At 45.6% G+C, this 26869-nt stretch overlaps 1 protein-coding gene across 1 annotated transcript in view; it reads right to left on the bottom strand.

Annotated features, from left to right (window-relative positions):
• Positions 1–766: 766 nt before the first annotated feature.
• Positions 767–26869, bottom strand: part of RASSF2 (Ras association domain family member 2) — a 36925-nt gene continuing 10822 nt past the window's right edge. The window contains exons 3-12 of the mRNA XM_006921621.3: positions 15081–15171; positions 12825–12900; positions 10460–10611; positions 7802–7890; positions 6610–6770; positions 5758–5859; positions 4805–4856; positions 3964–4085; positions 2662–2759; positions 767–1512 (exon numbers count right to left, since the gene is read on the bottom strand). Coding sequence (XP_006921683.1) covers positions 1443–1512; positions 2662–2759; positions 3964–4085; positions 4805–4856; positions 5758–5859; positions 6610–6770; positions 7802–7890; positions 10460–10611; positions 12825–12900; positions 15081–15139 — 981 coding nt within the window. The 5' untranslated portion in view covers positions 15140–15171 and the 3' untranslated portion in view covers positions 767–1442. The remainder of the gene's footprint in view (positions 1513–2661; positions 2760–3963; positions 4086–4804; positions 4857–5757; positions 5860–6609; positions 6771–7801; positions 7891–10459; positions 10612–12824; positions 12901–15080; positions 15172–26869) is intronic.

Here is a 26869-nt window from a genome sequence, read left to right as displayed (position 1 = left end):
AGATGGGGCCCGACCCCAACAAGGCTCGGAGACACGTGCTGTCAGGAGTCCTGGCCTTGCTTTGCTTGATCTCCAGAGCCAGGCACCCTGCTCAAGTATCTCTCTGTCCCTCTTCAAACCTGTCACCCAGTTGTTTGGCGACCCCGATGGGGGCCCCAGCGGACAGAACATCCCAGCCCTTTTCCTCCCATTATGGTCTGCTCTGAAGATCACCCAGGTAGTTGCTCAGAGAAGCTGAAAGAAAAGCTCCATCCTCCATCTGCACCTTCCCCCGGCAGCTCAAAGAGCTTCCTTGAAGCCCACACTTGGTCAAGAGCAAGATGAGTCCTCATTCTTGGAGTTCATCTCCATGCACGAGGCGAGGGCAAGGTGCAAGAATCCAGCCTTGGAAAGAATAAAGTCTTGACTTAAATGACACAGAAGTGCAGCTTCAAGTGCAGAAGACCCCTTGATAGTGCGAAAATGAGCTGGGCTCACAGGCACCTGTCATGTCTGCAAGGACCTCTACAATCCCCCAAAGAGGGACACTTCCTGGCCACCACCCCAGAATAAGCCCAGGCCTAAGTCACACTAGCCAGTTGGCGCCACATGCAAACCAGGGAGGCCTGTTTCATAAGATGATTCCTTCAACTCAAGGAGGCACCGAAGAGTTGGGGTCAGCAGCTCGCATTCTGAGAGAAGCATCAGGCTCTACTCCTATCTCCTAGAGGTGGCTATGGAGGAGATAACGGAGGCGGAATCCATTCTCCACAGGCATCCACACAGATCATCACATACATCTTTGTTCTTCAAAATTGAAGTTTCCAGTGTAAAAACTAGTGGGCTTATTGCATCTACCCCACTGATGGTTTCTCTCTTTCCATCAGACCTGCTCCAAGTGCACAGGGCTGTTATTTTGTTAGTCTCCAGGGTTCTCACGTTCACAGATCCTTCTCAGTATAGAGGGAGGGTTTCTACTAACATATAAATACCCCAAATGGTGAGCTTGCAGAGTCCCCTTCCCCTTCTAAGCTGGGGAGATGTGTGTGGCTGCTCCCCAGCACTTGAGGAGAGAAATTTTTTTTCAGCATAAAACCCCTGATTGGTGACTCCTCTGATTCTCCTGCCCACGAGAAGCACATCTTCCAGTCTCATGACACTTGTGCTGGTTGACTGGAATGAAATGCATGTGAATATATCAGGTATAGGCACTAGACACGTATCATGTGCGCGCACATGCGCACACACACATTTTGGGTCCTCCTTACAACAAAAATCAAAAGTCCTTGTGAACGAAAGGAGAAGCTCGGGGGTCCGAGGATGGGGAGCTGTCTGCTGGCTTCTCGGGAGCCAGAGAGGTCTGCATTTAAATGTTTCTGTGGAAGGAGGGCACCCAGTATCCTGCAGGCCTTCTTATGTCAACGGCAGCTATTGCAGTATCTGGATCCCCTCTTTCTTGTGGCTCAGATTGTTTCTGGGGTCTCGGCTATCTCCTCCAGCCTCTGCCGAATCATCAGCCGGAGCACAGTGTACCTGGAGACAGAAACAGCTGCCGTGGGGAGCAGAAAGCGACACACACCTCTTCTTGATCCTACTTCCCAACTCGGGTCACAGCGTGGGCTGACTGTCCTGTCTCTTTGCTTCTGTCACTGGCCTACTCTTTAGCTACTTTGCTGCAGGATGAGAGGGACTGAAGAGGCTAACTCCAAACTAGGTTATTTTACTATAGTTAGAAAGCCTGGTAAAGAAGGATGAGACGGTGAAATGACAAAAGGAACAATAATAAGGGTCCCATTAACTGAGCGCTTACCATGCCCAAGGCACTGTGTACAGTACTTTGTATGCACAGCAGCATATAATCCTCGCCTTGGCTGGACCATACGAAGTTACCACATTTCACCATTTGGGGAGGCCTACACAATGGCAACTTCATGTGGTTCAACCTCATATCAGTACCTGCATTTTGCAGAAGAGGCCATAGCAACTACTAGGCATGGGGGTCCGTGGCTTGTTGGTGAATGCAGTATCCCCATCTCTTCTCTGAACTATGGCAATGCAGATGCTGGAGTGGGCACCCTTGCGTGGGGCCAAAGGGGACATTACTTATGTTTGAGGCTTTGCACTGCACGCAAGTGTTTAATAAACATTAACGGCTATCACACTAGTTATCATCGATACAGCAAATATGATGTTGGCTCTCGTCTCTAGTGGCAAAAATCAATCAATTGTTCTACCATGTCCATAAACACAGTCTGCTTTATGACTAAACATGGCAAAAAAAAAAATCATAAAATCCTCCCCCGCAAAGATAATTTTTACTGGGCTTTTCAACCCAAATGCAACTTCCACAAGAGAAATGTTAAAAAGGGAGGCACGGTGTGAGGAGAGGACTCCAGAGGTTGGTTGCTCAGGCCACATGCTACTAAGACAACCTTCCTGAAAGCTCCAGAACATTCTTGTGTCTCACATCAAAATTAGAGGCTGATGAGAGAAGCAGAGAGACCAAGACACTGAAGTTCCACTCCCCATTTGAGATCTAGATTCACCAGTGGGAAGCGCCCTGAAGAAGGTCCATAAGGCCCAGGCCCATGCAGCAGCTCGGTCCCTGCAAGGCGCCTGAACAGACAGCCCTCTCACTGCGGCCCCAGGAAAAACCCAACCAGCCACCAGGGCCATGCTTACTTGCGCATCAGCTTCTTTACTTCTCGATCTTCTTCTTCTTGGAGCTTCTGAATGAAGCTTTTAAGGACGGGCATCTCGAACTTTATATACTGGGCCACCTGGGAGGGAAGAAGTCAGTCTGGGGTGCATGCTCCCCTCCCAGAATTATTCCAATGCCTTTTGGCATCTCTCTCATGTAAGGCACAAAGCACTGGGAAATCTATTTCTGCATTAACCCAGGATTTCCTTAAAGGCAGGAGGAGGCGAGCCTCATTCTTCTCAAGGCTGCTAAAGACTCTGCGATGAAGACTGCTTCCTTCACCTGACACATATCTCATAACTTCTCATTTTTCATCTTATGTATCCCCATGATGAGGCGATGGCAAACATGGAACAGCACTTTCTCCTGATTCCGTGATGCAGAGAAAGACGTGAACCCATGACATTTAACACATCTCTCTGGTGTCCCTCAAAAGAATTTCAGGAACCAAGGCTCGGAATGATGACTATGTCTCAGGTCTCCAAATGTGAACTTGATCCTGAGAGGCTGTGGGGGTGGGGTGGCTCCCAGGTGAGCTGAAGTGAAACAACTGCTCCTCCTCCCCCACCAGAATCTCCATCCTACTCTATCCACTCTTTGCCATGAGGGAAGTAAATTTCTTCACCCTTTCCATGTTGGGCTTGGCTATGTGACTTGCTTTGGCCAATGGAATGTGTATAGACATGACATATGGCAAATCTGAATAGAGGCTTCAAATGAGCTTACATGGTTTGGCCTCATTTCTTGCACTCCAGCCATCTACCATGAGAAACATACCCCAGGTAGCCACTGCCCCTTGAGCGTGGGCCTCTGAATGAGACTTGCAATGCAGCCTAGAGCAGAACTGCTGCTACCAGCCTGCAGAATCCTGAGTGAGAAAGTAGATACTCGCTGTTGTAAGCAGCTAAGATTTGAGGATGTTTCTTACTACAAAGATAAAATCATTGCTAACTTCTTCAAGTTGCTAAGAAAGAGTTTGCAGAAACTTCTTGGCCTTCTTGCAATACCTGAAAAAGGCTTAAGACATTTATTCCTTCTATGGAAATCACTTTGTGCTTGAACATTCCTCCAACATCTCCCACAGGGCGCATCCTCAACCTAGCCGCCGCGTTCATTCTCCGGGCCCCATGGCCGTTACCGCTTCAACAAAACCTTGTATTAAGAAGGGCAGCAAAATGGGGCATGGCCCTTGCCCAAAAAGTCAAGCTATACCTCAGCTGCAGGTAACCCAACCAAACCCCCACCCTCCTGAGGACAGACCTTTGGACCGAAAGGGGACTCACATCATAGGTGACTTCCTCCACTTGGTCCTTCTCCATAAGGAACACTTTGGAGACCTGCTCACATGGGCCCTGGAGGATTCGCGCAATCAGCGGGTAATCGGTGTTCTTCAGCTTCTGTTTCTCTGAAAGCACACACAGCCCAGAGCACCCCTGAGTTCGGCCTAAGGCCTTTGTCACTGTGAGTAGTGGTCAGCTCAGGGGCCCCTGTGGACCAGGCACCTTAAGACAGGGGTCCCCAACTCTTGTACTGATCCATGGCCTGTTAGGAACTGGGCTGCACAGGAGCAGGCGAGCAGCGGACAAGCGAGCGAAGCTTCATTTGTATTTGCAGCCATTCCCCAGTGCTAGCATCACCGCCTCAGCTCCATCTCAGATCATCAGGCATTAGATTATTATAAGAGCAACGGTCCCTGGTGCCAAAAAAAGGTTGGGAACCGCTGCCTTAGGAGATGCAGCCATACAAGTCAGGAGACTGATTTGCCATGAACAATTCAACAGGTGTTCAAAGCAACCATTCGCTCCCTTCTCCCCTGAACAATACTACTATGCCTCAAACCCTTTGGAAGATGCTGCAGTGGAGGAATTGGTTTTATAGGTATCTTGAGAAAATCAAAAATCCAGTTCCCTTTTTAATAGGCAGTTAGGTTTCGGGGTTTGTTACGGACCACACATGGCATTCCCCAGTGGACTCATCCAGCGAGTGCACCAGCCTTGGAGGCAAACAGCAAGCGAAGGTTTCTAACCCCAAACAACAAGTGAATGAGGCAGAGGGTGTTTTTTTTTAACTTGCTATTTTGAGTTAATTATAACTTTTAAAGCACACTGTGTTCTTCAGACTTACCACCGCTGGTATGGACCACGTACAAAGCAAACTCCTCCGCCGAATTTTCGATCTGAATCAGGAGCAAAAGATGCTTGCTGAAAACGTGTGTTACACATCCTAACTTTGAGCCATTCCTTCTTTATCACTGTAAAGCTAAATAGATTTTAGGCTCTTTTGAGGGGAGGGCTATTTCTTTGCAGCTCTTAGAAGTGATGAGGAAATTGAGCAGCAGGTAACGTTATCAATAATAATAGATAGTAAGAGCTAACACTTATTGGACCGGGCCAGGTTTCTACAATACTTAAACTCATCTAATACTCATGACAACCCTGTAACAGGATCCCGTTATCTTCATTTTACAGATGAGAAAGCAGAAGAAAAGGGAGGTTAAGTAACTTGCCCAATTCATCCAATCGGTTAGGTGATGGATGGGGATTAGAACCCAGAGCCTGCGCCCTCGGGCCACTAGGTGACACTGGCTTCCATTAAAGTCGGAATACCTGGTCTTTTTATTTATAACAAGGTGACTGTGAGAAACATATAGAGTAACAGGACTTTAAAAATACTCATGCACTATACTTTGCCCATCTATTGATGGTTCATTTCCAAGGTAGGCTCCCCGACAGCGTTCCAGCAGTCAATCTGTGCACGAGTTGTCAGGCCGGGTCTTTCCATGGCCCATAAAGCACCTGAGGGATGGTGCTTCTCAGACTTCTGCGACACCAGAATCCCCTTCAAGCGTCATCTAGCAGGTTCCCTGGCCTCACCTCCGAGCTTCAAGGTTCAGCCAGTCTGAGAACCTGCCTTTCTAACAAGCTCCCAGGTGATGTTGATGCCTGGGGTCTAAATAACCCAAACTCTGCCCAGTGCCCCCGTCACCACACACTCCCCACAGCCTACAACTTGGCACCTCTGGGGCCCCTTAGGCACACGTGCCACTTGTCTGAGGCCAGCCAGAAGAGGGAACTTGCCTTAAATTTGTTGAGGAGCAGCTTCAGGACCTGCGGGGTGGTCATGGTGCTGTTGATGCGGACGTTGGTGATAGAGCCATAGGCTGGTGTGAACACTGACGTCTGTCAACAGAGGGGTCCAGCTCAGGGTGGGAGTGGGAACAAGGGCAAGGTCTAAAGCCCAGGAGTCCCACCCTGTTACCTGGGGTAAAGGGCACAGGGACAATGACACTCAACCTGTGCTCCCTGGCAGCCCCCTGAATACCTGGCAGGCATCAGGCTTTGATGTCAACAAAGAGCGCTCAGGAGTTCAAGGGGTCTGAGCTTGCCAAGGGGCAAGGTTGGGGAGGGGGGATAGGACCAGATAAGGGAGGCCCTCTCTTCAAACAAAACATAGGCAAAGTCCCCTCCACGACGACTTTCACACAGGGAGTTCTCTGACTATTCACTGAACCAAGTAGCAGGAGGGGAGGAGGGTCAGCTAACTGGAGTGGGAGGGTGGGGCACAGATGCCCCCTGACCTGGGTACCACAGCTCTCCTTCAGGGGCAGCCCTTAGCTCATGGAAAAGTCAGACCACACAGCAGCCAGGAGGCACATGGTGCAAGAAGAGGGTAACACGGAGATTTCCTGAGAGGATCTGATGAGGGGTGTCTGTAGGGTCATCTCACCCACCACCTAGGGGGTCTCCTGATCTGCGATCCTTTGTTCCTCACAGAACCAGCAGAGCCTGCAGCCCACCCACAACCTAAAGACCAACAGTAAATGCTTGGCTTCCCAGGTGTCTGTAGCCCCGAGGTCGTGGCCGCCCGGGAAGGGGCCTTGCCCCCACCTTGGGGTTTCCCCCCACTCCTTGCCACCCTGTCCCCTCTACCTTATGGTTGTAGAAATGGCCATTGATGGAGAAGCGGTGCCGTCTGATTCGCCGCTGGTCACTGGGCGTCCTCACGTTGCCACGACGACGCACTCCGACATCACTGCGTGTGCGCATCAGCTGCGGGGTGTCTTCCTGCAGGGGTTTCAGGCCTCTGGAGTCTGAGAGGGGAGGGGGAAATGAGCTCTGCCTGCCTGAACCCGGCATGTGGCAGGCCCCTCTTGGTTGCCAATGCTATATATAGCACCCACTGCCTCCTCCAAAATATATTTTATAAAATCAGTAATTCCTGTTAGGGGAAAAACATGCATAATTTACTGAGAAGCAATACAGCGACAAGGTTCAGAGCACAAAATTTAGAGGCAGACTCCCAAGTTCAAATTCCAGCTCCACCATTGCCATATATTGCTAACTCTTTTGTCTCGGTTTCCTTATCTATAAAATAGGGATAATAACTGCACCCTCCTCAAGAGATTGTTGAGAGTTTAAATGAGTTAATGCACATAAAGCACTTAGAACAGTGCCTGGCACAGGATAAACACGATACAAGGACTTGCAAGATACTGCAAACCGACAATATCTTTAAAAATTACAAATGTACGTAGCCTCAGCGATTCCACTTGAAAGAATCCTAAAAACTCTGACAAATGTGTGCAATGACATGTCTAGAAGGCCACTGACTGCAACCTTGTTTGCCATAGCAAAAGACTGGAAATGATCTAAGTGTCTGTCACCAGAAAGCGATTAAATAAACGGTCATTTTCCCCTGCAGCAGGATACTGCAGAACCAAGAAGAACACCGAAGTTCTTTTCAGACTTAGATGGAAAGATCTTCAAGACAAATTGATAAATAGAAACAATGGTGTGTAAAATGCTACCACTATATAAAAGGGGAAGAAAAGAAATGACATCCAACCATAAAGGTTTGTGGGTATGTATTTGCTTGTATTTCCACAGAACATCTCAGGAGGAATGCGTTCAGGTTGTTTCTAGCGCGGGAACTGCAATAATGGGTAGATGACATGGGAAACTTTTAATTCTTTTTAAATATTTTTTGACTCTTAAACCGTGTGGCTTTTACTTATTCAAAAAGTAAGTAACAGCTTACAAAATCAATCACATCCGTCTCCACACAGTTGACCCCAGACCCACCTCGCAAGGACCTGTGAGACTCCTCCCATCACACGTGTACCTGTGGGGCTAGACGTCTGCTCACTCTCCGCCGGGGCATCTACCTCTGTGATCTGAATATTGGGCATGGTGAGGGGCTTCAGGATGGTGCTGGGGGCAGAAAACAAACAAAAGGGAAGGTGGTTTAATGCCCACGGAGAGATGCCCCCACTCTCACCCCAACCCCCTCCCGCAAGGGGAGCACTTCGCTTGTGCCACGCTGGGGACCAGTACACATTAAGCAACGAAAGAGGCGGGTGGGCTATTCTGAGAGTTCTATGAGGCTGGCCCAGCTCCAGGCTGAGCACTGGGTGAAGAGGGGGAGTTCCAAAGGGAGAAGATGCTAGTCCCCAGCAGCTGCAGCAACACAAGCACCCAATTCATCAAGCCCAGGATGGAGAACAGCAAAGAACAAAATCCATGTGTTGTCTGTGCTGAGTTTCTAAGCATGTATGGTTTCTACAGCTAATTTGGAAATCCTCAACAATGGCCATTTATTTCTCGGGACAAGATTCCGGTTCAGATCCATTTCTGTTGAAGGAATAACTAAGAAATTGTTTCTGGTATCTAAAAGGAATGGAAAATAGGTTGGCTGCCACAAGGGTCAGGGTGGCTTTGGAAAGGGTGCTGATGACAGCGTTCTTGGGGTTGCAGGGACTGAGTGCTCATCGGCCATGCTGGAGAAAGGGCTAGGAGCAGGCAGTCTGAGCTGCAATCTGGCCAGGGATAACTGGCAAATAACTCCTCAAAGCAAAAAGGAGAATGGGAGCAGCTCAAAGAAACATAACACAAATCAACAGAGGATGCAGCCAGGAAGGAGAATCATATTCAACGATTAGGACCATCCCATGGTGAGAGGGGTGCGGGCTCCCTGGGACCCAGTGGAGAGATAGGACTCATGTTCAGGGCATGATAGTTTTAAAGGAAGACAATTGAAATTGAAAATCTGAAGGAACTTCCTATCGTAGTATAACCTGTGGACTTCTGACCCCAGAATAGAACTGGTCAGAACCTCTCAGGAATAGTGAACATTTGGCGCCCACTCCTTCGTCCAAAGCTCTCTTTCTTGTTGAAGAAGAAACTGGGCTCAGCATCCTTCTTAACACAGTGGTCTAGGCACTCACTTTATTATAGAAGGCATCTGGGATAACATTATTTACATTCCCAAAAACTCTCTCACAGTATTTGCTGGTTTCAAGAACAAACCAAGACCAGATTGTGGCCACAAGGAAGGGAAAAGAAACAAGGGTGCACAGTGGAAGACCCCTCCCTCATAGTCTAATGGAATTTCAACAATCATCTCATTGAGGGAACGGAATGTAACATAGCCTGGGGGTCAGGGTGGGGCTGTGGAAAGGGTTTGGTCCATTGGAAATCAAATGCTGAAAGCAAAGCAGAGTACAAACCAAGACCAGATTGCGGCCACAAGGAAGGGAAAAGAAACAAGGGTGCACAGTGGAAGACCCCTCCCTCATAGTCTAATGGAATTTCAACAATCATCTCATTGAGGGAACGGAATGTAACATAGCCTGGGGGTCAGGGTGGGGCTGTGGAAAGGGTTTGGTCCATTGGAAAGCAAATGCTGAAAGCAAAGCAAAATTAGAGTATGAAACCAGCAAAATTAGATGAAACCAAAGAACCGTGACCAGACATCCCAGCGTCTGATGGGATGGGCAAAGAATTTCCTCCTTAAATTCCCTTGGAAAACAACCAGATCAGCTCCAGGGCTTGGCCACATTGTAGTTTCCTCTCAACTTTAGAGAAGATAGATTTGATTGTGGAGTCTAACAAAATGTTCAATGGGGCCGACAGGGCTTGGTTCTCATTCAAAATATAAAAAAAATCACTGTGGTTTTGGCCAAGAGGTTGGCATGCTCCACTCATGCCGTGGCCAGAAGGCAATGGGCATCAGCAAGTTTCAAGATGGAACAAGACTAGTCACAGTCAGTTGACCCTAAAAACTGAAGTCCCAGAAAGGCAGTAAGGACGGTGTACGTTACTGGATGCACTCAACTTATTCATTTGGTGGTGGAGGTAGAGAAGGAACAGGCTTGGTCTCCACAGATCTTTCACTGGGCACTCAGAGGAGGGGGTCTCCCAGACTACTGACCATCACACCGCCACCCGGCTCCAAGTGCGTCCTGAAGGGACCCCTGGCTGACCTCTCTTGGTTGGCTCAGACAGGATCCAACATTCCTTTTCCTTTTCCAGGTTCCCCCAAGACACGGAGTACTTTGGTCAAAAGGTTCAGACACTAATTGTCTCCAGAGCGGGGTCCCTCTATAACAAGTGGTCCCGGCGAGGAGGACACTGGGGCATCTGACATCCTGTCAGATATCTGCAGGCCAGGCCTGGCTGGCCACTACCAATACCCCCGAGAGATTCAGAAATTCTCCATGAGGGGGACATGCTGCTCACCCAGGCACTGGCCCTTCTGACTTGACATCTCTACTCCTCACTCTGACAGTCACTCAGAAATTGTGGTGACAGGCATGGAGACCTGATCACACCAACGTCTGCCCCTTTCTCCTTATCCCAGAGCAGAGCAGATGGGCAGTGAAGGAAGTAGGAACAGGAGCTGGGGTCAAGGTTGGCCGGAAGGAGGTGGCATTTACCTGCTTGAGAACACAGACTCTCCAGAAACCCCCAATCACCCCCAGTCCCATCTCTCCTCACTCACCCCTGAGCCCCCAAGTTACAGCCGGAGTGCCAGGAGGAGGAGGAGGGCGGGGGGCGAATGCGCTCATTGTCATCCTGCATCTGCAGACGAATGGGCCGGCGCAGCCCCCAGGAGATGTTCAGCAGCCCCTCCACGATGAACTCGTCTTCTTCCTGCCCAAAAAGCGATTGGTGCAATGAGTCCCGAGGAAAAGTCCTGCAGAAGCCAGCACCACACTTGGGGACAACTGACAGCATCCTGGATGTGTCCAAGCTGGACACACCTGAGTTATGGTCACACCCCGGCTCTGAGACACGCTCCAATGTAAAGTACCTTGAGGCCATGAAGGTGACCTCACAGGTCAGCACAAAAGTTGCCTCAAATTCAAATATACATGAGCAAATTATTTAAATGTATTTTTGTTGTTTTTATACTAATGACTTTAAAGAAAGAATGCATCTGTTAAAGTAAGTAAGACTAGCCTTGTTAACAGAGCAAGAACTAAATTGGTGAATATTAGTTACTTTCCCCTCCGCTACTATGGAAAATGATGTGTCTTTAGCTACAACATATGCTTAGCAATCTGACCGGCTGGTTAAAGGAGACTTAAAGTAACATTTCCACAAGTTGATTCCACAGATATTCTACAGAATATCAGCTCCTCGAGCAGGTGAATTGTTAACTTAAAAAGGGTGTCAGGTTATCATGAGATGGGAGGGGCTGTGTTAATCAGGTTCCTTAACAGTAGAACTTCCCAGAACCTTTAATAAGCTAATGTGCTACATCAGGACTCCCCAAAAGGTGAATAAATTCTGTAAGAATTCCAAATTTATACTCAAGGGTTGTTGACTGATAAGTTAAATGTGAAACCCTTGAGGCCATCTGCATGTTTTAATCCAAGGAAATGGATCTCATTTATGGCCATGAAACTCTTTAATCACCGAGCATTTTGAGAATTTATTCTATAGGACAGCGGTCCCCAATCTTTTTGGCACCAGGAACCGGTGCTCCTATGAGAATCTAATGCCTGATGAGGTGGAGCTGAGGCGGTGATGCTAGTGCTGGGGAGCGGCTGTAAACACAGATGACACTTCGTTCACGCACCTGCCGCTCATCCTGCTGTGCAGCCCGGTTCCTAACAGGCCATGGACCTGTGCCAGTCCATAGCCCAGGGGTTGCTATAGGACACATCCTGAAAAAGCTGTTTAAGGACTAAAATCTTGTTCATGACCCAGCCACTAATTAGCAAAAGCTCTGAGGTAAATGCCTAAAAGAGTCGGGCCTTCTTTCCCAAGTCTCAGAAAAGTCTTTCAGAACTCATGTTTTATGGGCAGGGCCCACAGATGTCAGACCTGGGCCAAGGCCACATCTTCACTATGAAGATGACACCTGTCCAATGAACAACTAACCTGAGCCCCAGGATCATCCTTAGAGAGGGAAGGAGAATAAAAGAAGGCAGGAGGGGTGAAACAACTTTAGGGCATTCGGAGGTCTTGGGGGGAAAGGTTTTATTTAAGCACAAGCTATATATATGGCCTTCTAGATGGTCAAGGTTGGCATCATCACTTTAACTAACATGATTGTAGGACAGAATTTAACCCAGTAGGACTTTGCCTAAGTTGACTAGTTTGAGGGACACAGAGAAGGCCACTACATTCCAAATATTATCCCCAACCAGCCTGCCTTGGTAGCTGAAATTCTATCATCTGATATCTTTTTCTCTGGATTAAATCACCATGGCTTGATAACCTGAAAATGCGTTTAGAAGGGTATATATACACCTTCTTATCAGTCAAGAACACTTGAGTATAAATTATTCTTCCAGGCTCCTATACAACTCACCATCTGTCTGATAACAGGCTTTAAAGAAATGGATACAGGATGAGCAAGCTTAGATTCATGATGGGGGCTGGAGAAAGGCAGATGGATAACAACGGGCATTCCAAGAAGGCACCCTAGAAGGCTGATGCAGTTGTGGGGAAGGCTAAGAGTTACCACCCAGAGCTTAGGCAACTTGTCCAGGACATGGTCCCAAATGTGTAAACACAGGACACTGGGTAAGGTTCTTGAGTTTCCCAAGGAGAGGAAGCCTGCTTGAAAGCCACCTGAAAGGGTCAATTCATGAAGACTCCCTCTGGATGACCCCCTTTCTGAGGCTGGTGCTAGCCTGCCTCTGGAATGACTCTGGAACAGAAAAGCTCACCCTTTTTGGAACAACTTCCAAAGAACTCCAGGAACTCCACTAACATCCTAAATGAGAGGCCACTTACTGTGGGAGAGACTTACTGTGGGGGACCCAGGATCAGAGCCCCCAGACCCACGACATGGAGAGACAAAGACTGGGCTGGCCCACCAGAGAAAGAGACCTTCCCTGGGGAATCCTCACCTCACGGTGTCGGAGCTGCAAATTCTGGCCTTCATAATACAAGTTGTAGGTCTTCAGATGGAGGAGAAGTTCATTCCTTAGGGGGAAACACAAGAGGTGTAATATTCTCAGCTGAAGCCACCTATAATGCAGTTGTTCCCTCTTTTTCTCACTTCTAACCTTGCCTTTAGTTACCCACGTCTGGGAGTTTGTCTGCACGTGTGTACACACACACACACACACACACGCACGCACGCACACACACACTTCTACTACCCTTCCCATCACCATCTTCCCACACACACACACACACACACACACACACTTCTACTACCCTTCCCATCACCTTCTTCTCCCAGTATCAAGGCCAAGAGTAGACACCACCTAGAAGAGACTGAATCTAAACAGCAACTCCAGAAAACCGAGGCAGGCCTGGTCTGCTGACGGAGACCGGCAGCTCTGACAACACTCCGCAAACCCAGGCTAAACAACCCGTCCTTAATAAGTCACAGAGTCACAGAGGCAAACACACCTCAAAGTCCACAGGCAAGGTCTCCCCCACCTCTCGGCCTTTCCACCCTCACGTGAGCTGAGTCAGGAGAGGACCATCGCATCAGGCCTTCATGAGACTCAGAAACTTCTAGGCTTTTCCAAAAGTTAAAGGGGACAAGTCTGGGCCCCACTGACTAATATTTCATAAACAATACCTTATTGTGTGTTTAAAAACTTACAAACTCCCATCAACAGTGGAGTGGATGAATAAAGGCAGCTATAGTCACACGACAGAATATCATATCGTGGTGAGAACATGAAGTAGCTACACAGGACACAGATAAATCATACAGATATTATGTTGACTAAAAGAAGCCAGACACAAAATAGCACATACGGTATGATTCCATTTATATAAAGTTTGAAATGGATGTTAGAATTCAGGATAATGGTTCACCTTGGGGAGTAGTGAGTAGAAGTGGGCATGAGGGGGCTTTGGGGACCCGGCGATATTCTATTCTAGATACTTTTGTCTTTTTAGTCTATTCTAGGTGCTTTTAGTTTATTAACAAAATTGATTTATTTAACTGATAAGCCCCCTCTGAAGCCTGGTATCATGCCTTCTTAGCTGAGAAATACTGGTTTCCAGGCAGCCCCTACACCCCACCCCACCCTGGGACACAGCTCTGCTGAAAATGGGAGAGAGTTTCAGGCCCCTAGTGACCAGGGTGCATCCTCGTCAAACCTGAGAACAGTCAGATCAAGTTTTGCCTAAAAGTGCGTGGTAGCGCATGAGGGCTGGGAGCGGAGAGAAGCTCGAGGGGGGCTGCTGTGTGCTTTCGCTATTCTCAAGCAACAGGCAGTGGAGTGTGAACCCTCTAAATCCAGCCACTCGATGGAGAGATCTGAGGCCATGCCACAGGTCAAAACTGGCTGGAAATTCCAAGAAGCTCCTGACACGCTAAGCCCAGATAAACTGGAGTAATTCTACGCAAGCCAAAATGAATTATTAGAAATTGTGACTCCAAATATCTTGAAACAAAAGCTGTTTGGTACTTTTGAACACACAGATCTAAAACTAGGATGTAAAATTACTGGTCAGTAGAAGTCCCTGGAAAATCCCTCAGTGAAGCGATCATAATGATCTATATTTCACACAACTGTGTGTCTGTAGGTGGCTGAGGGTGTCTAAAGGAATTAAAACAATTTGGTCTCAGATAAATTAAACATTTAGGTAAGACAGAGACCATTCACAATGTACAAATCCCTGTGCTGGATAGGCAAATATATCCTGAAACTTACAATTCGAAAAAGTCCATTTTTGCTAAGCCCCTGTCACATTAGCAAAAGGCTGAGGTCAAGAGGTTTTAGTGCCTTCTTCTGTTCACCGGGTACCTGTGCCCATTTCAGCCGGAATCCCAGCAGCACAGGGACACAACTCAACTGAGACTCCTGCGGGAGACACTACAGACAGGACAGTGAGCAGCCACCATTCACTTCACCTCCTGGAAGCCCTCCAGGACACCATCTCTTTTGAGTCCTCAAAGGTGCTGTGTCTTGAAGTCCCCCTTTACTTCACTCTTGATGGCCGGGCTCTAAGGGGCAGGTCTTCATCTAGAGCAGCAGCCTTGCCAATGCTCTCACTAGTCCACACTCAGCTCCTTACTTAGCTCCTCCTCACACACAAAGCCCCAGCTCTCTCACGTACAGAAAAGGCACCTCTGCCAGGGCCTTCCATCCGCATGGGACTGGCCACTGGGGACACAAGACAGCAAAAAGTCTTACTTGGAAATGTATTTATCTTTTCCACATGGGACTAGGGAAGTTTGGTGACTGTAGTCCATTCTTCCTTTCTCTTATCACCAGAAGGAGAGGCCTATATTTGAAAGAAGACAGAGGTTAAAGTCAGGTTGTGTCCTTAGGAACGCAACAGAACTTGGGCTAGGTGACCGGGGGCACATAGCTCTCTGTCCCCATCCATAGCTTGGGCAGCCCAGTGTTGACCCAGGGCTAGTGAGATGCCACACTGCTGGCTGTTGCCTCTGCTTGCCACAGCCTGTGAAGAAGAACACCCAAAGGAAAGATGACAACCCTTGGACAGCCCCAGAACGAGTGCCCCAGCCACAGAAGATGTTGACACCCAAGTTGGTTCCAAGGACAACCAACAAGTTTTCCCTCTTCACAACACATAATTGAGATTTGTCTGACAGGAAAGGTTCAGATTCTACTGAGGTATACTGAAGATTGGTAAACCACCTAAAAATGCCCTAATATAGCTGGGCACAATAAATCACAACATATACATCTACAATCACCACTGAAATATGATACTGTGAAGGCAATTTAATACCTGGGAAAATGACAATACATTATGAAAACACAGGTTATAAAACTATGAGTCTAATTTTGTTTAAAATATATGTAAGCACAAAATATGCACATATATGCATTTATTTGAATGGCTGTATATCATCAGATATTCAGTTATATATATATAAAAACTGAGTTATATATATAACTGAGTTTATATATATACATATATACACACACACATATATACATATTGATGTATCTATAGTCAGTTCTCAACGTCATTGAAAGGTTTTGTGACTTTAAGCAAAACAATGGATAATAAAGCAATTTTATCATAAGCTAATTAATATAAACAAGAATTAATATCAGTTAACTCAAAGGCATTTCATCAACATAACAATGAAATGTTGTTGAATTAAACGACATTATTTGAGGACCTGGTGTGTGTGTGTGTGTGTGTGTGTGTGTGTGTGTGTGTGAAGGTTTCTCAGCCTCAGCGTATTGATATTTGAAACTAGATCATTCTTGGTTATCCTGTGCACTGGATGATGTTTAACAGCATCCTTGGTCTCTACCTGCTAGATGTCATCAGCTTCCCAGACATGATAATCAAAAATGTCTCTGGACATTACTAAGTGTCCCTGGGGAGCTAAACTGCCCCTAGTTGGGAACCCCCGGCACATGTATACATGTATATAAATGAATAAAAAGCAGGCTCTGTCTGGGCAAAGGCATTACCAGAAATGTATCAAACATTTTATTATGAGAATTTTCAAACCTAAAGTTGAAGAAATAAGACAACAAATAGCCATGTACTCATTCCACCCTTAACATTTACTATCCTTACTTTACGACACATCTGTTGATATATACATGCTTTTATCCATTCAATAATCTATCTTATTTTTAATGCATTTTGAAGTAAAATGTACATGCCAAACAAGTCTTAACAATTTAAGATTGAAATCATACCAAGTATCATTTCCAACCACAGTGGTATGGAACTAGAAATCAATAGCAGGAGAAAAACCAGAAAATTCACAAATATGTGGAAATTATATAACATACTCTTGAACAACCAATGAGTCAAAGAAATCAAAAGGGAAATCAAAAAAATACCTCAAAACAAGCAAAAATGGAAACACAACATACAAAAAGTTACAAGATACAGAAAAAGAAGTTCTAAGAGGGAAGTTTATAGCAATAAATACCTACATTAATAAAAAACAAAGATCCCAAATAAACAACCTAATTTTACACATCAGGTAACTAGAAAAAGAATAAACTTAGCCCATAATTAGCAAAAGGAAGGAAATAACAAAGATCAGAGCAGAAATAAATGAAACAGAGACCAGGAAAACAATAGAAAGATCAATGAAACTAAGAGCTGGTTTTCTGAAAAGAAAAAAAAAATTAACATTTAGCAAGACAAAGTAAGGAGGAGACTCAAATAAAATCAGAAATGAAAAAGGCAGCATTACAACTGATACCACAGAAATACAGAGGATCAAAAGAGACTACTATGAACAATTATAGGCCAACAAATTGGATAACCTAGAAAAAAATGGACAAATTCATAGAAACATACAACCTAGCAAGACCGGATTATGAAAAAAAAAAAAAAAAACAGAAAATCTGAACAGACTAATAATGAGTAAAATTGAATCAGTCATCAAAATCCTCCCAACAAAGAAAATCCCAGGACTCGATGGTTTCACTGGTGAATTTAAAGAATTTAGGCCAATCCTCCTCAAACTCTTCCAAAAGACTAAGGAGGAGGGAATACTCCCAAACTCATTTTACAAGACCAGCAATACCTTGATACCAAAGCCAAATGAGGATACTACAAGAAAAGAAAATTATAGGCAATATACCTGATGAATGTAAATGCAAAAATTCTCAGTAAAATACTAGCAAACTGAATTCAACAGTGCATTAAAAGGATCATACACCATGATTGACTGGGATGGATCCTTGGGATGCAAGGACGGTTCAATACACACGAAACAATACATGTGATACGTCACATTAATTGAATGAAAGATAAAAATCATGATCATCTCAATAGATGCAGAAAAGGCATTTGACAAAATTTAACATTCTTTCATGATAAAAACTCCAAAGAATTTGGTATAGAAAAAAATGTACCTCAATATAAAGGCCAGATATGACAAGCCCACAGCAACATCAAACTCAATGGTAAAAACTGAAAGCTTTTCCTCGAAGATCAGGAACAAGATAAGGTACCGGCTCTCACCAATCCTATTCGACATAATACTGGAAGTCCTAGCCAGAGCAATCAGGTAAGAAAAGTAAATAAAAGGCATCCAAATCAGTAAGGAAGAAGTAAAGCTGTCCATTTACAGATGGTATGATCTTATATACAGAAAATCCTAAAGACTACACCAAAAAAACTGTTAGAATTAATGAATTCAGTGAAGTTGAAGCATACAAAATCAGCATGCAAAAATCAGTTGTATTTCTGTACACTAACAACAAACTATCTGAAAAAAATAAAGAAAACAACTCTATTTACAATAGCATCAGAAATTATATAATACTTAGCAATAAATTTAACAAATAAAAGGTCTGTACACTTAAATTTATATGACACTGATGAAAGAAATTGAAGACAAAAATAAGAAAGTATCCCACATTCATGGATCAGAAGAATATTGTTAAAATGTCAATATAATCCAAGGCTAAATCTAGATCCGATACATTCCTTACATTAACAAAATTTCAATGGCATTTTTCACAGAAATAGGGAAAAAATCCTGAAATTTGTGTGGAATCACAAAAGACCTCAAAAAGCCAAAGCGATCCTGAGAGAGAAAAACAAAGCTGGCAGCATCACATTTCCTGATTTCAAACTGTACTACAAAGCTCTGGTAACCAGAACAGTATGATACTGATACATAGACCAATGAAACACAATCAAGAGCCCAGAAATAAATCCATGCATATATATTCAATCAATATTTGACAAGGGAGCAAAGAATACTCAATAGGGAAGGGATAGTCTCTTCAACAAATATTGGGAAAACTGGATACTCATATGCAAAAGAATAAAATTGGACCCCTATCTTACGGCACTTACAAAAATTAACTTAAATGTAAGACCTGAAATCATAAAATTCTAGAAGACAGCATAGAGGAAAAACTTCCCTAACACTAGTCTTGGCAACAATATTTGGATGTGACGCTAAAAGCACAAGCAACAAAAGCAAAAATAAATAAATGAGATTAAACAAACTAAGAAACTTCTGCACAGCAAAAAAAAAAATCAGCAAAATGAAAAAGCAACCTACGGAATATGAGAAAATATTTGTAAATCATGTATCTGATAAGGTGTTAATATCTAGAATATATAAGGAACTCATACAACTCTTTAGCAAAAAAATAAAATAACATAACATAAAAATAATAATCATCTAATTTTAAAATGGTCAAAGAACCTGAACAGACATTTCTCCAAAGAGGACATACAGAGACCAATAGGCATATAAAAAGATGCTCAACATCACTACTTATCAGGGAAATGCAAATTATGAGATTAACACCTCACCCCATCAGAATGGCTATCACCAAAAAATGAGCAAACAACAAGTATTGGCGAGGATGTAGAGAAAAGGGAACCCTCGTGCACTGTTGGTGAGATTGCAAATTGGTGCAGCCACTATGGGAAACAATATGGGGATTCCTCAAAAAATTAAAAATAGAGTTTCCATGAGACCCAGAAATTCCACTTCTGGGTATTTATCCAAAGAAAATAAATATACTAACTTGAAAAGATATGTGCAGGCCTATGTTCACTGCAGCATTACTTACAATAGCCAAGATATGGAAACAACCCATATATCTATCAATAAATGAATGGATAAAGAAGATATGGTACAACAGAAAATGGACTATTACTCTTTAATAAAGTAATGAAATCTTGCCATTTGCAACAACACGTATGGACCTAAAGGGAATTATGCAAAGTGAAATAAATCAGGCAGAGAAAGACAAATACCATATAATTTCATTTATAAGTGAAAAATAAATAAATAAATGAAACAAAACAGAAACCGACCCATTAGATATAAAGAACAAGCTGGTGGTTGCCAAAGGGGAGGGGATGAGGAATGGGGGAAAAAAGACCCAAAACCCAGAAGGCATAAAAAAATTGATACCAACCTGCAAAAATTTTTAATTTCTCTTTAGAAAAAAAAAATGTACCCTATCAATACAAAGTCAAAAGGCAAATGAGAAATTGGGGAGAAATATTTACAATACATATGACAATTGTATTGTAAATATTTACAATACATATTCAGACTAATGTCCTGAATATGTACAGGGCTTTAATAAATCAATAAGAAAAAGATTCTACACTCAATAAAAATTGGTCAAAAGACATGGACAGATAATTCACAGAAAAAGAAATATAAACAGTTAATAACCTAAGAAAGATGTTCAACCGCTCTCATCACTATTCTTTTATGTACCAAGTGATATGATGCTAACAGCAAACCATAGCATACCATATATATTAGAATTTAGCTTTTCACTAAAATTATTAAATTAGCTTCTCTTAAGGGTCATAGGTGCACTGGAAAGTAGTCACGTCCTGGGACCTGTAGGCCTGCCTGTAAAGCAAGTTTCAGAAGGTATACTCTGCTTAAGATAACGGAAGAATGCAGCCTGTTAAACATGAAATGTATAGCGGCTCCGTCCTTATCTTTCTGCTCTTAAGATAACGTCACTGACTCACAACCCTGAGATGTCTTACAGACCCTCCTTCTGTTCAAGACCACCTGGCCATAGTCACATAGACCTGGACGGGACACCTCCATGAGCTGAATAAACGAGATTGCTGAAGTTTGTACAAGAACCGACCAATCAACACAGCCCACAACACTGAACCCCTTATTCATCATTAATCACGATTTCTGCTCTATAAAACGCCATATCTGTAAACCATGGAGGAGCTCGGGGTTTTTTCAGCACCAGCTATTCATTCTCCATCGTGTAGCGCTATACAATAAACGCCACTTCTCTTTCTCTGCACCCCGGTGTCAGGGTAATTGGCCATCTGCACTGCAGGGTGGACGAACGCTTTTCTTGGGTACAGATATAAATCAAGTCATGGGATAGCTCAAATGTGGGAATTCTCCAAGACTTTTGGTCACTCTCAACTTGTTGGGTGATCTTACCAAGGCCATTGCCATAAGTCCGACCTGTAGGCTCATATTGCTCAGTCTTTGACTACAACTTGACCTCTCTCCACCTTCTTTCTTACTTTTATATATCTCGGGTTTAGGAGTGTTAGAAAAATACTCACCTAGCCGATCACATCTGAATTGAAATTATGGGTAACTTTTTCTAGGACTCGACCCTTCCTCTGTCTGCCTCAAGGACATCTGCATCTCTCTTCATGAACTTTCCAACCATCACTACAAATCCCTGGCTACCTCTAGCTGGCTGGGAAAAAAAATTTAAAAAGAAAAGACAGCTAAATTTACATACACTTAAGGCAAACACAGCAGCAGAGCTAACAAAGGGCCGGAAATTTAGAGTTCAGTCTGATACTCCTTAAACAGAGTATTGTTCCCCACACAAGGAAGGGTCGGAGGAAGGCGGTGGAAGGGGCCGGAATGTGGGTTCGGTCGGACACTTCCTTCAAGGGCGCCTGCCAATATCTGCAGCCTTGGAGAGAAGGATTCGCTCAGCAGGCTGGTTGCAACTCTTCCATCTTCTCTGTTATTATTTACAGCCCCAGCCTGGACTCCAAAATGCCTTGTAAGAATCATTTATAAGTATCGTTTCCATAACGCCTTGAGAATAAAGAAGTGATCATCACCACCTCTTTGAAGAAGGGAAAACGAGACAGGGGCAAGGAGGGGTTTCCCGCATCAGCCAGCACCTCAGGCCCGGAATGGACACAGCGCATAGCTTCTTCCCCACTGAGAAAGGAGGAGAGAGGGGTAAAAGGGGATATGAATCAAAGAGCAGATTTGACACACATAATTTTTCATGTGGAGCCACTCGTTAGAAATTTAAAACATCTTTAAAGCTGTTGAACTCCCTCTGTGAACTTGGTCATTTACCCCTCAAACATTTTAAATCAGAATGTCTAACCACTATGCTGTACACCTGAAATGAATATAAAACAATATCGAATGTCAACTCTAATTGAAAAATAAAAATTAGGAAAAAAATTCTAAGTTAGTACAACTTCTCTTTAAAAAAAAAAAAAACTTTAAAAGACAAAATGTCTACTGACTGCCTACCAGCAACGAAGCACATCTGCTAACACGTCCGGATGTGTGAACATCACTGGATTTTTCACGTCAGGACTCGGCCTCCAAGGCCCTGGTCATGTTGGAGAAATGTAGGGGGCCACCAACCGGTCAGTCTCTGGCACTGACTTCACACCCTGGCAGACTGTTTCAGGTTCTCCTCAGCTCCACTAAACACCTGGATGATGGCATCCAGTGTGTCAGTGGGACCTCATATGTCACATGTGAAGACCCATTCATACTTCCTGCCCATTTCAGAGACACCTTGGGGGTACCAAGTTTCCTAAACCACTGAGTAGCTTCTGGGCCTGCTTTTCTTGCTCTGTGAGTGTGCCCATGCTCCACCTCAGACCCAAGCGAACTCACACATTCCCTGGACCCTGATCCAAAACTGAGTTCCCCCTACACACTGTCCCCACTGCCCTGGGACAGTGTTGGAGGGACAGGAGTTCACACCTCAGCTTGTCCTTCATCACAGCACTGAACACCACAGAGAAACCATCCAAGTCTGGTGTTTCCTTCCCTTCCCCCAGACCTGGAGCTTCCTCTCTGGACCCCCAGCTCCCAGCCTGTGCCTCTTCTCCTGCAAATATTCCCGGTATCATTATTTCTTCAAGGGAGGGACCAGCTAACCTGGGGTCTTAGGTCAGAGGATTCCTAGAAGCAGACCCCATCTCGTGCACATGATTTACTGAGGAAGTGTTTTCAGGAGAAACCCATCAAGGGAATAAAGGAAACAGGACCGGGAGTGACGTGGGTTCAGCTGGAGTCCAGCCACGGCCGGATCCCATGGGAGACGCAGGGTGTGAATAACTCCAAGGAGTTGTCCCACCTTGACACAAGCAGGCCAGACCTTTGTACCCCGTGCCAGTCAGTCAGGGACTACCGGCCACCCTGTAGTATGGGAGGACAGGCTGAGCTCCCAGGCATTTCCCTGCAAGAGCAATTCTCAGGACTGGGGAAAGACTAAGACCCGTCGCCAGTAAGAACCATAACATGAGATAAAAGAGATCCTGATGGGTACCAACAGCGTCCACTACACCTGCCCTGTGTTTGGACTTGAAGAAGCTCCTGACTCTGTCACCTTCTCCCACCCGCCCTCAGGCCGGAGGAAGCAGCTGCCCATATAGTATCGCCAGGTGCAGTGCAAGGCTGAGCTGCAGGAACGGAGGAGACTGACTTGCCTAACCTCTGGACCAGTCAAAACCCTGAAGTTGCTGCACAAAGGATCCATTCCTCTTCCTTTTCACAGACACCCCCCCGACACACACACAGGTGTTTCCAGCCTCCCACAGGAGGCCTGCCCAAGAATAAATGTAATTAACCAGGTTAGCTTCCTGTGAAGAGGGCAAACACCAAATCTTCAAGAAACTCAAGCAAGCAGGAAAAGGCATCCGAAGCTCGCTCTGAAGAGAGAATCTCCTGTTCCTAGCTCTTGGTTCCTCCAAGCTCCAGTACCCTCATTCCTTCCCTGCCTGTCAAGGAGCTTGGAGAACACATGTCGGTCAATCGGGTCTCGGAGCAGCCCTGGGATGCCGGCTAATCTTTTAGAGTTCCAGCCTAGAGTCTAAGTGTCTCTTAGCTTATTTATCAACTGGAAAGTCCCCAGAGGGAGGTGGGCAAATGCAGAACAAAAAACTGGACAACCCCTGGCATGAAAGTCCATGGTGAGATGAAGAACCCCTGCCTTTAGTGGTTTATTTGGGGTTTTCTAAACTGTCTTCCTTTTGTATAGCGGGAGCCAGGCCCTATCCCTCTACCACCTCAGCTCCCAGAGTAAAATGGGAGGTGGGTGACAACAGCTAATTCATAAGACTCAGGCACAGTCTCAGTGTCTAAGAAAGTATAGCTATGAAAAGAGACAGGCTTGGGGAGGGGAAGGCTTTCCACAGAAAATATTCAGCGGAGTCACCTGACAGAGCCACTCCCTGACCAGTAAGAGGGACTCAGCAGAAACCAAATGGGGAAGGAGGAACAGCCGGCCTTGAGACAGGACACGATATCTCAGAGGTTCTAATTCGGGATGCTCATCAGACTCCTCCGGAGTAGGGATGAGGCAGGGGTTGGGGGTTGGCAGTGAGAGAGGTTGATTTAAAATTCCGGACAACCATGCTGTAACTCAGACCAATTTCATCAGACCCTATGGGCGGAGCCCAGGCATGAGCATTGCTAAAGCCTTCCCAGGTCATGCCAGTGTGTACGACCAGGGCTGCTGAGACCAGCGTGAAATCTGATAGGGATGGAGCTGTGTAGACCGAGGACACCACCAAATGCCTTTCAAAGCAGCATTGCAAGAATAGAGAAAATAGTATTGTTCTAAAAGCAAACAATTTTAGCGCCCTCCCTCCTCATAACTAACATTTCACAGGGGTAAGGGGCCAATGTAGAGCATCCCAGAGGGCCAGTGTACGCAGGCACAGAGCAAATCCAAAGGGTCCTGTCATGCAAAGCAGGGCACTACACCACAGAAGTCAGGAAGCCAGCCTCGGGGCCCCAGATGCAAAGGAAATGCTCACTGGAGGCCTGCAGCTTCCCCTTTTGGGGTCTGTCCCCACCTCTTCTCTGAACCCTGCCCTGCCCTCTGGGGACAATCTGGAGTTCCTGGGTTGAAGAAGAAAGTTACATGACACAATGCTTCATACTATAGTGTTAAAGACTGCCCTATCGGGTCTCTTGAAGAACTATGCTTTGTATATAACCAAGCAGCTTTGAAAGAGGAGATATTGCTGACCCCTCCATACTTCAGCCCCCTGGTATGGGGGCAGGAAGAAGTGTCAATGGCAAACAGGAAACCCCAGCCCTATTGCACCACACGAGGAAGGAGACTTGAGCTGCGGCCTGGAGCCCTGCCAAGATCTAGAGATTATAAGAAATTGCACCTCGTAGTTCCTGAACTTGAGCTTGTGCTGGACATGGGCAAAACTTGGACTGCCTTGAAGGAAACCGGGCACACTTTGCCTTCTGCCTGCATGTTTTATTCAATAAAAGGCCCACTTATGGGCCAGGCCCATGTCTTCTCTGGGACCTGTCCACCCCACTGATCCCCACTCCCCTAAATATACCTCCATTTCCTTTCCTACCCCAGGTGTCCAGGCCCTCAGTGACCTACCCACACATCTCTCCCAATCACTCTGCGCAGGAACGGATGTAAGCAATGAATACTACCAGAGGGAAAGTTAAGGTCAAGTGTGCTAGGTGTATGTACTGCACTTTGCCTATGACTGTGAATAAAAGGCTTTGCCCTTCTCCACCCCAAAAGAATGTTAAGTATCATGGAAGAGGGAGTGGAAGGCGCTTGAGAAAAGATTGGCTTGTCCTGCCTGAAAAGAGATAGCACGTACCTGGAGACAGGTAGAAAGGGTTTAGCTCAAGAGAACTGGCAGAAGACAAGCCACAGGAGGCCCTGGACACTTGCTTCTCCCATAAATGAGGGATAGAACAATCACAGTATTATTATTGTGCTAATAAAAAAACAACAAATGTGAATAATAGAGAGGGGCCATAAATGAGAGCTTACGATGGGCTATTACCTGCTTTGACTCATTTAATCCCACAACAACCCCATGAAGAAAGAAACCTCAACATCCCTATTTTGCAGATGAAACAATTAAGACAAAAAAAAAAAAAAAATCGAAGTAACTTATCTAAAAACACACAACCAGGAAGGGGCAGAGCTGGGGTTCAAAACCAGGACTGCCTGGCTGCAAAGTTGAACCCCTATTTGCTACAGCTTCTCTTGAGGTGACGGGGAAGAGATTTCAACTAAAAATCGCCTGATCCAGCCAATTTTAGCGGAGTGGTTCTCACACGTGAGTATCAGAATCCCCTGCACAGCTCCTTAAAACACCGATGCCTGCTCCTCCTTCTCCCAGTTTCTGTTTGTGTACTTCTGGAGTGAAGTCTGAAAATGTGCATTTTTAACAGGCTCCCAAGAGATACTGGTGCTGCTGGTAACAAGACTCTAGAAGCTTCATCCTATTCCTTACAGGAACCTGCAGGGAAGGCTTTATTTTCACCACTTTACAGATGAAGAAACAGAAGGTCCCAGAGGTCAGGTGACTTGTCCCAGGTCACAGCGCTGACATAAACCCAGTGCTCCTTCTGTGGTGCCCCAGCTAAGCACTGGATATGAGGGCTCCGTGCAGGACAGGCAGGTGCAGGCCAGCTTCAGCCTCCAGCAACAGCAGGTCTGGAGTCCTGGGAAAGGGAGGTGGGTGGGTGACTGGCCAAGGGACAAGCTGTAGGAAAAGCAGACCTGCCAGGAGCCAGGGATTGAGACCCTGTTCAGGGACTGGGGCACTTGCGATGGCACAGAGCGACAAATCTCCAGTCATGCCTCTCCGTCTGTCTAAAGACCAAGCTACCCCTCACATCCACAGGCCCCACAAACTGCCTGTCCCCTATCTGTGAAAAAGCCCAGGGGCCTGACTGATGACAGGTATAATGCCCTTGCTGACAGACAACCTCACTTCCCCCTGAAAAGGCAGCCCCCACCTGGACCACCTGCCAGATGAGGAACTGAGATCCAGCAGGTGGCCACGCTGGGATCCCCGCCCCTGCAGCCTGGTCTACAAAGCCCTGTTCTTTCCTGGGGCCTCAGCCTTTCCTGCTTAGGCCTTCCGTACACAGGTCTGAATTCCTGGTGGGATTGGGGAAGATCTGAGCAAATGGTCCTGGGACTCCTGCCTGAAAGTTCTGCCTCCCACTCCCACAACACTGGGGTGTGGGACCTGGAACGTCACCAATGAGACCTACCCAAACAATCACCTCATAGGCCCCGATGAGCAACTCCTTGTTTGTAGGAAAGTCTCAACAGATTCCGTGAGCTTTTGACATTCTGAACGCATGTTTAAGGAAGAAACCAAAAAGCCCCTAGCCTCATATTAAAGAATCAGGGTGTTGGAGAGGGATCAAAAAAAAAAAAAAAAAAAAAAAAAGGCAAAAAGGAAGAAAAACCTCCCGAGGGGAAAACCC

This window comes from Pteropus alecto, unplaced genomic scaffold (genome assembly GCF_000325575.1).
Source record: "Pteropus alecto unplaced genomic scaffold, ASM32557v1 scaffold45, whole genome shotgun sequence".
In the NCBI taxonomy this organism is placed as follows: Eukaryota; Metazoa; Chordata; class Mammalia; order Chiroptera; family Pteropodidae; genus Pteropus; species Pteropus alecto.
This window is presented reverse-complemented; position numbering and strand designations above follow the sequence as displayed.